This window comes from Hippichthys cyanospilos, chromosome 7, assembly GCF_059441005.1.
Source record: "Hippichthys cyanospilos isolate Australia breed blue-spotted pipefish chromosome 7, RoL_Hcya_1.0, whole genome shotgun sequence".
NCBI classification, from domain to species: domain Eukaryota; kingdom Metazoa; phylum Chordata; class Actinopteri; order Syngnathiformes; family Syngnathidae; genus Hippichthys; species Hippichthys cyanospilos.
The window spans coordinates 947,501-960,874 of NC_142375.1; the positions used below are offsets into that span (position 1 = coordinate 947,501).

Below are 13,374 nucleotides of genomic sequence, written 5' to 3' on the forward strand. Positions count from 1 at the left end.
AGTAATGGTTGAATGACGGCCGTCTTAAAAGCTTCAGGTACAATGCCAGAGAAGAGTGACAGGTTGATAATATTCAGGACAGATGACCCTAAGACCGGGAATAAATCTTTAACGAGTTTGCCTGGAAGCGGGTCGAGCATGCAGGACGTCGGCTTTGCTGCTTTAACCAGGTGTGTAAGACACTCCAGGGATACTAAATCAAACTGGGACAGGGTAACCAGACTTTCTTGAACCTGATTGTCCGAACTAGCATCAACAATCACAGTCGAGGGGTCGTGGTTTATATTCCAAAAAATACGGTATATACCAAAGGTGGGCATCTTAAATATTTTTGCTTGTCTGACGGCAAAAGTCAAAGTGTCCTACCCTCCTTTCGTCAGTGTCGTTCCACCAGTCGTTGCATTATGACTATAATTATCCAAGAAGATTATTCATTCCATTTGCAGCTGAATTAACCTTTGTTAACCTTAACCTTTAACCTGAATTAAAATGCTGTTGGAGCTGGCTTCTATAATGCTTTCAACTCATCTCCAGTCAATTCCCTGGAGAATCCTGTACAAATGTCCTCAGGAGTTTCCTCTTCCCAGTGGATCTTTTCAGAATTCTCTTTTCCAGTATTACCAGAAAAATAAAACGAAATATCTATATATTAAAATGATGGTTAAAAAAGAATGATGGGAGAAAAAGATGAACAATATCGCAATTACTCAAAAAACGCAGCAAAAATATGGTAAAATCACAGAGGGGAAGAAAAAAAAAACACTTCAATGCTGTAAAACACCAAGATATTATTTACATTGAAAACACCCCTTACACTCCAAAGACCCAGCAAATAAAACAATGATACACCGCCAAACTATCCACATTGTATGGTATCGATGGAAAGCACAGTTTGTTGTTGGCACATTTGTGTCTGTGAACATTTTGCCACATGTTGTATCTGTAATATAAAATATTTGTGTGTATTGGGTGTTTGTGTGTGCGTTTGTCAGTCTTTGAACCAGGTGGTGCTCTGGGATAAGATTGTCCTCCGAGGCGAAAACAACAAACTGAACCTCAGAGAGACAAAATCCAAATACTTATTCTTTGATGATGGAAATGGTCTCAGGTAAGGCATATATGTGACTGGTGATTGAAAAAGGCTGATCTTGAAATTTTTGATGGAACCTACAATATATAATGACTAGTCTTGCAAAAATTACTATGATTAAATTTAACATGCACTGTATGTATTGCATTTATATGCAATTGTACGCTATTTGTATGCGTGCCTACCTATGTACAGTTTGTATCTATACAAACGGACAAAATCGTGGGAACATTTCTTTTAATGAAATTAAGGTTTTCCTCATCCAAGAACACCTGGAAAATGATCGACCAGTTTTATATTCATGGGAATCACCTTGGATATGAGAAAAGTATTCAAATGATTTTGAGTTGTCTTGGAAAAAGTATTTTTCCTCCCTCTGCTTTTCTTTGCCTTGTTGGTCAATGTAAACGTGTTAAATCAGACATGAAAACAGACAAAAATGATTGATGGATGAACCTGACTGTAGAGGATCATGATACTAGGCGTCATGCCTTCTGTGAAGGTCAAGGGACATGCCCCTCCAGAGGTCACATGTTCTGATGTTATGTCCATAAGTCAAAATCAAATGAGGAGTACCGTATTTCTCAGAGTATAAGTCGAGTTTTTTTTTTCCCTCTTATTTTCAACCCGCATTTTCGGAGGTTCAACTTATAGCCGAATAACTCAAAACAGACCCATTTGAATGTTTTAGAAAAGGTAAAAATTTCCTTAGCATTTGTTCAACGGGCTCAACTAAGTAATTGGAATCACAAAATCGGTAATATATTATTTTCTGCCACAAGGTGATTCTCGCACTGTGATGGAATATATGTTTGTTGATGTCTGTAGGAAATGACTTTCATTCAACATGTGAAGTCATGACAAGATGAAATCATCTGGGTCAAACTACATCAGCATTTACTGTTACGATAAATTATCGTAATGAGCACTGCTGTATAGGCCACGGCCATGATCAAAACATTGTATTATTTGGTGGAGGAAATTAGGCGTGTCTGAAGGCCTGTCAGAAAAAAAAAAATCTGTGGTATTACTTCGCCAGGCTCGACAAAGTACATATAAAATAATATGTAATTGTTTTTTGTTTTTTTTTTGCTGCCACCAGGTGGCGCCTGCACAACAATGGAAAAAAGTGGTTTAGCATTGTACTCCCATGAAATGAAATTTAAAGAAGATCATCTTGGTCCAAGTACATTAAGTTTTACCGGTCTGGCCAGACATAGGATTTTGAGGTGGAGTAATGTCCACACCAAAATTTGAAAAGTCATAAAACTTGAGATACTTCATGTTACCTATCTCAACATTCTCCTGACTAATTTTCAGTGAATTTACTGAAACCGGCACAGCACAGAACATGAAAGTGTAAAAATTAACTTTTTTGTCTGCCACCAGGTGTCGCTATTGGTAATTTGGAAATGTGTCATGTAGAAGATTTAGACCATGAGTCTAAATGATACTTTCAATTTTTAAATATTTCAAAGCTTGTTCAGCTGAGTTAGAAAGGTTTTTATCACTGTGAGCAAAGAAAACATTGACTTCATGTTTTGAAAGCACACCTCCATATATTTCATGGGATCGTGACTATTTGTGGACCAGTTGTGCCTCTAAGTCTGATAATGATCTAGGCCAAAATGAGAATGTTCATGGGGTAAACAGCATGCTGCCAGTAGCAGGCAGAAAAATGCATTAGCAAAATCAATCACAGTGAACCATTGCATTGTCGGGTTCAACCCGCTCAAACAGCGATGTTTGATAGCGGCACAAGAATGCAAGGGGTTTTCAGTAATTTTGTTAATTTTCCGAAGGTCATATGCCATATGGTAATTTACACAATCCACTTTAAAAACTGGGAGAATGGGACTGTTGAAGGAGTCATCCGATAACTCAAAGACTCCGACCTCCCACAGTCCCTAAAGAGTGTTAGTAATGCGACCTGCCGACTTAGGTTTGCATGTGTATTGGAGCGCGCCAAAATTATGATGTGTCACTTTGAATGGTACCGGAAGAACGGGGTGGCAAAAACTTATGTCAGCGGGGCCCCCGGACCACAACGAGTCCAGCAACTTGTCTAAAAGCGGAGCGGCGTCCTCGTGGTCCGCGAGCTCCCTGCCGTGAAATCGAGAGCGTGTGACATGCTCCAGCAACCCGGGATCCACCGCGCCAACCTGAATACAAAAACATTCAGTGCTCTGGGAATACATTACCAAGGAAATTTCACCATGTGTCCAATCTCTGGCCAATTGGCATTACCACACCATGGGTCCCAGTTCACGTGCTTCCCAGCCTGCTCCTACAGCAAGTGTTATGTGTGATGTGGGCTTGACTCTCATGAACCATTGAGATTGCTTGTCTGTCAGTGATGTGTATGTCGCAATGCCTTGTCTCCCCACAAAAATTTGGTGACTAGTCAAGTTTCACTCATCACCTTTGATTGTTTGAAATGCTTCCTAATAATTAAATCATTGTTGCAGGCATACAACAGTATGAGATAGAGAGGTTTGGCTGAGGCAGGAGGAGAACAAGTCGATTCAGGGTTTCCACCGCAGGAAAGTCAAGTAGACACTCCCTCCCTTCTTTAGTTCATGTCATGGTCCTGGCCATCTGTGGGCTGGGGTGACAAGTGAAGAACATGCTTCTCTGGACGTGATCCGTCAGTCCTTCTGAGCTGCGGTAGATGGCTGCTTGTGTCTTTGTTCATAGGCCTTGCCACATGCGATGATAGGTGTTTGATTTTCAGTCAACACCAAGCGGTAGGTGAGAGTTTGTCCAGCAATTGAAGTACTTTTGTGGTGTGGAGACATGAAGAGTTGTGGGAATATCAACAAACATCAACGTCATCTGCATAGAGGTGGCTGATGACCGCCTGCTGGTGTGGCTTGCTCAGTTGTTGCTGTTGCCAGGGTGCAGGGCCACGCTGCCCAAGTCCTTGCCTTGTGGAGGTTGTCTTCCTCTGTCTTTCCTCTGGGGATGAAGGCCCTGGTGTTGGCTTTGTTCTGGCCAAGGAAACGTGCACTGTCTTCACCAATGGTCCATACCGTCACACCTGAAGCAGCCTTGATTTGGAGCTTGGCGAGAGCCGCCTTGACCTCCGTTGGTGTTCCCCCTTCCACGACACGCCCCTCTGCCTCTCGCCCTCAACCATCCACATCCGTTGATCTGCCACGCCCTTTTTGGACTTTGTGTCCTTTGCTTTTTTCCGCGCTTGTGCTAATTGAAGTCGCAGAAGCCGGAATGCAGGTGTGTGTGTGTGCATGCACATGCATGTGTGTGTGTGCGTGTGTGCGTGCGTGGGGGGTCTGTTTGCGTGGGGATGGTGTCTTCAAAAGTCTTTGTTCTGCCGACCATTCTTTGAAGCGGGAGGAAGTCCGAGCACCATAAACCCTGACTGATATCTTTTCTTGAAGGCCACACCTAGCCTTTTGCCCATGGTGGAATGTTGGTCGGGGGATGTCATCTGTTCCTTGACTGACTTGTCTTTATTTCTCCTGGGCCAAGACTATATCTGCTTTATACTGACATTAAGTTGTCTCAATCTTTGTTAGAATAACACAGTTCCATGTACACACTATTTTATTGATATATTGAATTTGAAACATATGAATTTCCTTCAATATGCATAAAAAATTTCGTACCTCTAGGTCAAACGGGTCGGAACGGGCTGCTAGTTTACGATCATCTGGGTTCAATTACAGCAACTTTCGCTGATTTGGGAAAACTCTGAATTTGAGATGGCGTACAGGACCACCCCCTTCTTCACAAAGTAGTAAAATTTGGAAACCCTTTTCCTCAGCATGGGTCAACAGCATGAGAGAAGGCGGCAGCAGTGGAAGACTTACAAAAGGCCATAAAAATTGCAAATTCAAAAATCTGTAACTTTTTCTGTACATCCAAGCGTATGGCTGTATTCGATTGGTTTTTAGGTCTTAGGGTCCTGCATATGCATTCAAATTTTGGTAGCTGTATACCGAACCAACTGGGTTGGATGCAATCCTTCAACTATAATGACATTTTTTCCTCCCACTCGGTGGCGCCCCCGTTACGACAAAAAAACTGGTTAGTAGATGTGTTTTACATTGGACTCCAATCCACTATATCAAATTTAGAAAAGATAATACCATCTGGGTCCAACTACAGAAACTTTTTCAGATTGGCGAGACATCCGAATTTGAGAGTCCGTTCTGGCTTTGCCCATAGGCGAAAAGTTGTAAAATTGGAGAACCTTCATGTTCCATGCCTCAACGCTATTCTGGCCAATATTCATTTAAATTGCTCAAACAGGATTAGCACAGTGCAAAAATTGAAATATTAAGGATTTTGTCACTGGTGGCAAAGGACATTTGAAACAAATATTTAGAAGCTCCGCCCTCATCATATATGTTAGCCGAGTTTGATGAAATTTTGCACAGTTGTGCCACTATGTCAGATGTTGGACCATGCCCAATGTGGTTGATCGGGTCAAGGGTTTTGTTACTGAAAAATGTACAAAAACAGGCCAAATGGCACATTCCTCAGTTGATAACTCTGGTTCTGTACATTCTAACACATGGCGCTCCATCATGTTTTTATTGGTTTTGAAGTATTACATATGCATAAAAAAATTCATAGTTCTAGGTCAAACGGGTCCGAACAGGCTGCTAGTTTTAGGATCATCTGGGTTCAATTACAGCAACTTTTGCCGATTTGGAAAAACTCAGAATTTGAGGTGGCATACAGACCACCCCCTTCACAAATTAGTAAAATTTGGAAACCCTTTTCCTCCAAGTCTCGATGCTGTTCGGACAAATGTTCAGTTCATTTCCTCTTACGGGCTTAGCACTATACATGAACATTTAAAAAGTGAAATTGTTTTCTGTAACTAGGTGGTGCTACAGTTAATTTGAAAAATAACCATGCAGATATTTCAAAGCTATGACAAGTAAATTTTCTGTAAAGTGTCAGATTTTTTTTAAGCTTGCACATTGGCGTTATTAGGGTTTTTATTGTTCATGGTGAGGGAAATGTGACTTTGAAACATGTAATTGGAAGCCCCGCCCCCATCATATATGTTAGCCGATCTTCACGAAATGTCAGACAATGTGGTATGCCAAATGTAAAGTTGATCTATACAATTTTTCTAGGTCTTGAGGTCCTACATATGCATTTTGAACCGTTTAAGAGAAAATGGCACTAGTTTGAGACCAGCTAATGTCTAACTACTGGGCAAAACAGCACATTAAAAAAAATTCATAGCATTTTTTCTGTACATCCTAGCACATAACTCTTATTGACTTTTTTGTAGGTCTTACAGTCCTTCATTTGCCTAAAAAGTTTCATAGCTGTAGGTCAAACCAAACAGGATTGACTGTAATCTTTTGACTAATGACATTTTTTGCAGCCACTAGGTGGCGCTAGCTTTAAACGTTAATACATGTTTGTCGATGTCTTCAAGTATAGATTTACATCCAATGTGTGAAATTGTGAGAAGATCAGGTCATCTGGGTCAAATTACAGCAGCTTTTACTGGTCCGATATAGCTTCGGAATGAAAATGGACGTAGAGGCCACGCCCATTATTGAAACTTCGTAAAATTTGGTGGTCAGCAGGGCTGTCTAGAGGCTTGTCAGACTTAATTTCAGCGATATTACTTCAAAGGGCTCAGCTAAACACACAAAAATGTTTCAAAAATGCTATATTTTTGGCTGCCACTAGGTGGCACTCGTACTATGACAAAAAATACGTTGATAGGTGTATTCCGCATTGGAAACCCATCAAATATATGAAGTTTATAAACGATAAGACCATCTGGGTCCAAATACAGCAACTTTGTTCGGTTTGGCGAGACATCAGATTGACATTTTTGTTTGCCACTAGGTGGCCTTATTAGCAATTGAAGATTTTTTAAACACATGTGTTAAGGGCTTGAGTGCTCATGTGTCTATGAAGTTTCAGATTTTTCCAAGCTTGTAAAGCTGAGTTATAAAGGTTTGTGTCACATCTGGCAAAGTAATCATCAAAGGCCTAATATGAAGCCCCGCCCCCAACATATTTGATGGCGGATCTTAAAATTGAAACAATTGTGCCTCCTAGTCTGATGAAACACCACAGCAAATTTGAGGTCGATTAACTAAAGCGTTTTGGAGAAAAAAGGAGCAGTTCGGGACCTGCAAACGAGCAAAAACGGGCCAAAATTGCACATTCAAAAATTCATAACTCTTTTTCTGTACATCTGAGCATATGGCTCGTGCTGACTTTTTCGTAGGGCTCGAGGGCATTTTTACATTTTTATCAACCACTAGGCGGCGCTAATAGCTGTTTCAATTTTTTTTTCAAAGGTGTTAAAGCCATAAGTTTCCATGTGTCTATGAAGTTTTAGATTTTTTTAAGCTTGTACATCAGAGTTAAGGTTTTTGTCACTCTTGGCGAAGGAAAAATTGAACACATAATTTGAAGCCCCGCCCCTATCATATATGTCAGTGGATCTTCACCAAAGTTGCCCAATTATGCCCCTATGTCTGATATTTCACCACAGCAAATTTCAAGGTGATTGGGTAAAGTGTTTAGGAGAAACAAGGAGCAGCTTGGGACCTGCAAACATGCAAAAATGGGTCAAAAATGCACATTCAAAAATTCATAACTCATTTTCTGTACATCTGAGCACATGGCTCGCGCTGACTTTTTTCTAGGTCTCTAGGATCCTACATATGCCTAAAATTTTTCGTAGCTCAAACGGGCCGGGACCAGGTGTCCTTTTTTGACCTTAGGTGGCGCTGCAGAGCCATTTTTTTTGCATTCTTTTAGGAAACACTAAAATATCAAATTTTTCACCAGGCTCGACAACTGTGCAAAATTTGCTGACTTTTCGTGCATGTTTAGGCCCTCAAAAAAAGGAATAGTTCTGCACAGTAAATAATAATAATAACTAGAGCTGCAAGCAGCTATAAAGGGCCCCCGCAGACCTGTGCACGTTGGGGTATGAACAGGTCGGGGTATGAACAAGTAGGAGTATGAATGATGAACAATTAGTTGATGACTTCAGTGCAAGACTTATCAAATATGTAAAATTTAGAGAAGGTGGGATAGTGTGGGTTGAGTTACTGCAGAATTTATTTGTTACAGTAGTGTGACGTTACGCTGCTGAATTAGCCACGGCCATCATCAAACATCATACTATATGTTGGAGGGCAATAGGTGTGGCCAATGGTTTTTCTGACAACATTTAAGAAAAATCACTTCAAGGGGTTCAGCAGAGTACATAAGAATGTTAAGGAATTGCTATATATTTTGCTGCCACTAGGTGGCGCTCACACTACGATGAAAATAGGCTTGTAGGTGTGTTTCACATTGGACTCCCATCCCATATACGAAGTTTTAAAAATATCAGATCGTCTAGGTCCAATTACAGCAATTTTTACCGTTTTGGAGAGGCATCGGACTGAGTTGACATAGAGGCCAAGCCTTCGATTGAAAAGTCATAAAAGTTAAGAACCGTCATGTTCCAATGTCTCAAAGCTTTTCTGACCATTTTTGAGTTCATTTAGTCAAACAGTCATTGCACAGTACATGAAAGTGTAAAAAATTAGATTTTTGTCCGCCACTAAGTGGCGCTGTAAATGATTTGGAAGTTTATCATATAGCTGTTTATTATTAGTGCATGACTTTTAAAGTCCCTGTAAAGTTTCAGATGGTTTGAAGCTGTTACAGCTGACTTATTAAGGTTTTTGTCGCTCTTGGCGAGGGAAATATTAAAAATAATTTGAAGCTCCACCCACATCTTATATTTTATGAGATCTTCACTATATTTGGACTATGTGTGTCCCTAAGGCTAAATGTGATCCATTCCAAACTTGAAGGTAATGGGGTGAACCGTTTAAGAGAAAAAGGCACTAGTTTAAGACTAGCTAATGTCTAAGTACGGGACAAAATAGCACATTAAAAAAATTCATAATTTTTTTTGTACATCCTAGCACATAACTCATTGACTTTTTTGTAGGTCTTACAGTCCTTCATTTGCCTAAAAAGTTTCATAGCTGTAGGTCAAACCAAACAGGATTGACTGTAATCTTTTGACTAATTACATTTTTTGCAGCCACTAGGTGACACTAGCTTTAAACGTTAATACATGTTTGTCGATGTCTTCAAGTATAGATTTACATCCAATGTGTGAAATTGTGAGAAGATCAGGTCATCTGGGTCAAATTACAGCAGCTTTTACTGGTCCGATAAAGCTTCGGAATGAAAATGGACGTAGAGGCCACGCCCATTATTGAAACTTCGTAAAATTTGGTGGTCAGCAGGGCTGTCTATAGGCTTGTCAGACTTAATTTCAGCGATATTACTTTAAAGGGCTCAGCTAAACACATATAAACGTTTAAAAAATGCTGTTTTTGGCTGCCACTAGTTGGTACTCGTAGTACGATAAAAATATGTTGATAGGTGTGTTCCGCATTGTAAACCCATCAAATATATGAAGTTTAGAAAAGATAAGACCATCTGGGTCCAAATACAGCAACATTGTTTGTTTTGGCGAGACATGAGAATGACTTTTTTTTTTGCCACTAGGTAGCCCTATAAGTAATGCAAAAATGTATTCAACAGATGTGTTAAGGGCATAAGTCTTCATAGTAAGGTTTTTGTCACGTGTGGAGAAGTAAACAAACACATATTTTGAAGCGCTGCCCACTTCATATTTCTTGGCGGATCATCACGAAATTTTGATCAATTGTGCCTCCAAGAGGGCGGCTGTGAATAGCATGTCCGCCTCACAGTTCAGAGGTTCTGGTTCAAATCCACCTGGCTCCGGCCTTCCTGTGTGGAGTTTGCATGTTCTCCCCGAGCTCGCGTGGGTTCTCTCCGGGCACTCCGGCTTCCTCCACTCCCCAAAAACATGCATGGCAGGTGAATTGGACATACTAAATTGTCCTTGGGTGTGATTGGGCGCGTGTTTGGTCGTTCGTCTCTGTGTGTCCTGCGATTGGCTGGCAACCAGTTCAGGGTGTCCCCCGCCTACTGCCGGTAGCCCGCTGAGATAGGCGCCAGCAAGCCTGCGACCCCTATGGAGACAAGCGGCTATAGATAATGGAGTGTGCCTCCAAGACAGATAACACACAACAGCAAATTTGAAGTTGATTTGGTCAAGCGTTTAGGAGAATAAAGGAGCAGTTCGGGACCTGCAAATGAGCAAAAATGGGCCCAAAGTGCACATTCAAAACTTCATAACTCTTTTTCTGAGCACATGGCTCAGGCTGACTTTTTTGTAGAGCTTGAGGTCATTTTCGTAGCTTTAGGTCAAACGGGCTGGGACTAGGCGGCTTTTTTCCACTCATAAGGCCATTTTGGGTCCAATTACAGCCACTTATTTCATTTTGGCGAGACATCTGACTTTGAGGTGGTGTGCAGGCTACGCCCTTTATGCAAAAGTCGTCAAATTTGAGAAACCAAATATTACATGTCTTAATGATATTCTGATTAATTTTCAGGTAGTATATTCACAGTACATGAAAGTGTAAAATATGACATTTTTATTAACCACTAGGTGGCGCTGTAAGCGATTAAAATGTTTATAGGTAATAAAGGCATAAGTCTTAATGTATCTGCGAAGTTTTAGATTTTTTGAAGCCTGTTAAGGTTTTTGTCACTTGGCAAAGAAAAAATTGAACATATATTTTGAAGGCCCGCCCCCATCCTATATATCAGCGGATCTTCACCAAATTTTGCCCAGTTGTGCTCCTTAGTCTGATTATGCACCACAGCAAATTTGAAGTCAGTCGGGTCAAGCGTTTAGGAGAAAGAAGGAGCAGTTCGAGACCTGCAAACGTCCAAAAATGGGCCAAAATATCACATTCAAAAATTCATAACTCTTTTTCTGTACATCTGAGCATATGGCTCATGATAACTTGTTTGTAGGTCTCAAAGTCCTACATATGCCTAAAAATTTTCGTAGCTCTAGGGCAAACGGGCCGGGACTGGCTGCACTTTTTTGACCTTAGGTGGCGCTACAGAGCCTTTTTTTTCTTTTTTTTGCAAGACAAAATTTTTTCGCCAACTGTGCAAAATTTGGTGACTTTTCGTGCATGTTTAGACCCTAAAAATGGGTATGTTTTGTAAGAGTAAATAAGAATCTGGGGGAAAAAGAGAGGTCCTTGCAGTGGACGCTGTTCGGGCCCTAATAATCTGGAGAGAAACGAGGGTCCTCGCAGCGGATACTGCTCGAGCCCTAATAATCCAGAGAAAAACAAGAGGGTCCTCGCAGCGGGCCCTAATAAAAATAAGCAAAATTCCACATGCCTATCTTTGCGTGAATAAAACAATAAATTTATTATCAAACTAGATCCTAATCCCTTCAAACAAAAATACTTTACTGAAGACAAATACATTCAAAAACCATGTGGTTCTGGTCTGTAATCAGTCTCAACTTCCACCTGTAATGCAAGCCCCATGACTCTTAACATGACACTGGCCCGTGTCAGGCACCTCTTTCCTTCCCTTGAAGGGGCAGTAACATAAATTTCCATTGGGCATTGAAAACAACCAACAAACAAATAACTGTGACCATACAACAACAGAAACTTAAATTAATGCTGTTCACAGGATCAATAAATTATTCCAATGCAATTCCAATTGGAATTTCAAGTGTCAGCTCTGATTGTTATGTTTGCTCGGTTTCAGGCTTCACTTTAATTATACTTCGGGCGCTGCTAATATAACCGTGGTTGTCTGTGAGACAACATCCAAAAGAATGGGAAGGGAAGGAATAACAGCACACTTATTGCATCATGTTTAATAATTTAAGATTGAAGTAAATATGTGCAGTAGTTGGACGTCAGAGGAGTGCCTGTGGCAATTGCATTTATTGCATTCATTTGTCTGGCATGCTGGAAACCTTCACAGTGTATCTCTCCACAATATAGCTTTAAAAAGTCATTTTTTGTTGTTTTTCTCCATGTGTTTTTTCCAAATCTACCTCATATCTGATGCAGTCACTAGAGTGTTAAAGCTTTCATGTTACTACTTTTGTATGGTTGTCTTTGTTGCACCTCCTAAGAAGTCTAGTGAGCCAAGCCCTGTTGTACATATCTCCAAGATATACGAAAACATGGAGGCACCTAACCCTAAATGTCACTGAGAGAGTTAAGAGTTAAGCAATCCTATTAAAATATGCCGTTATCCCAATGTTTCAGTAAGTCCTCCAATTGCCTGGGCTGCGAGGACCCTTCTTAGCTTTTCACAGCTCTAGTTTGACTTTTTTTTTTTTAAATTAAAGACAATCATTCAAGTTAATTAAATGTGTTTGTGCATGGACACTCTTGACAATTGATAGCATGACTTGTTTGCTTTTTGTCACAGTCATTTACGTGATAAGACTTTTATCTGTCATCCAGGGCCAACAAGAACATCACTCTGACGCTGTCATGGAATGTCGTTCCCAACGCTGGAATACTGCCGCTTGTAGTTGGGAGTGGATACATCAGTCTTCCCTTTCCTGATAAATATGAGACACCCAAGACATATTAGAGAGAGAAAAATTGTAATTTACTTCACATTCTCTTCTCATAGACTTTGAACAATAGCATTGCAGCCAATCTGATAATGTGTTACTATTAATTAATTCATGTAACTTTCAGTGGGAAATAAAATAAAAGACTACAAAACTTTGGATTCTTTGTTTTATTACATGCCAGGCACAATTACTTTGTTGTTAGACAAAAAAAAAAAAAACAATAGTCCTTGACTATTTCACTTTACTTAATCCCATTGGCAAGAGGGTATACTATTGATTCTTAGTTGAATTTTGGCTCATACAACACTGATCACACGTGTCTTAACCATCAACTGTTGTTTTCGTCCTTATCAGACAGTGATATTGTATCACAGATCAGCAAGCGCTTAGCTTGAGACCATGATCCTGTCTCAGTTAGTTCCTACTGCTCCCTTTTCAACCATTGATGCTGAGCTAAAGTTTTATCACTGTCTGATAAAGAGGAAAACAACAGTTGAATTTAAACAACTGTATAGACAGAGTGAAGGTTGTTCAAGTATGTCTTAACCGTGTTTATCCTATTTACAGTTAACTCCCATGTTACAACGTCCCTGACTTACATTATTTTCATGTTGGACGTGGAATACTGAGTTTTTTCATCCCCTCCTTATGGTATTTTCCCAGTTTTGCGCGCAAAACAACTGTCATGACCCTGGGGGCTTGGCTGTATTTGTGTTGTTTTGTCTCCATCTGTCGGCGTTTTTGGGTAATTACACTTATTTTCAGTTGCCGTCCCTGCAATGCGTCACTACAATTCTGGTCTGCTATTTGT

The 13,374-nt window shown here is 40.3% G+C and overlaps 1 protein-coding gene across 1 annotated transcript in view; it reads left to right on the forward strand.

The window, feature by feature from the left end:
* spcs3 (signal peptidase complex subunit 3) overlaps nucleotides 1-12,719 on the forward strand; it is a 55,073-nt gene extending 42,354 nt beyond the window's left edge. The window contains exons 4-5 of the mRNA XM_088419828.1: nucleotides 993-1,108; nucleotides 12,445-12,719. Of these exons, the coding sequence (XP_088275954.1) occupies nucleotides 993-1,108; nucleotides 12,445-12,577 (249 nt within the window). The 3' untranslated portion in view covers nucleotides 12,578-12,719. The remainder of the gene's footprint in view (nucleotides 1-992; nucleotides 1,109-12,444) is intronic.
* The last annotated feature ends 655 nt before the right edge of the window (nucleotides 12,720-13,374 follow it).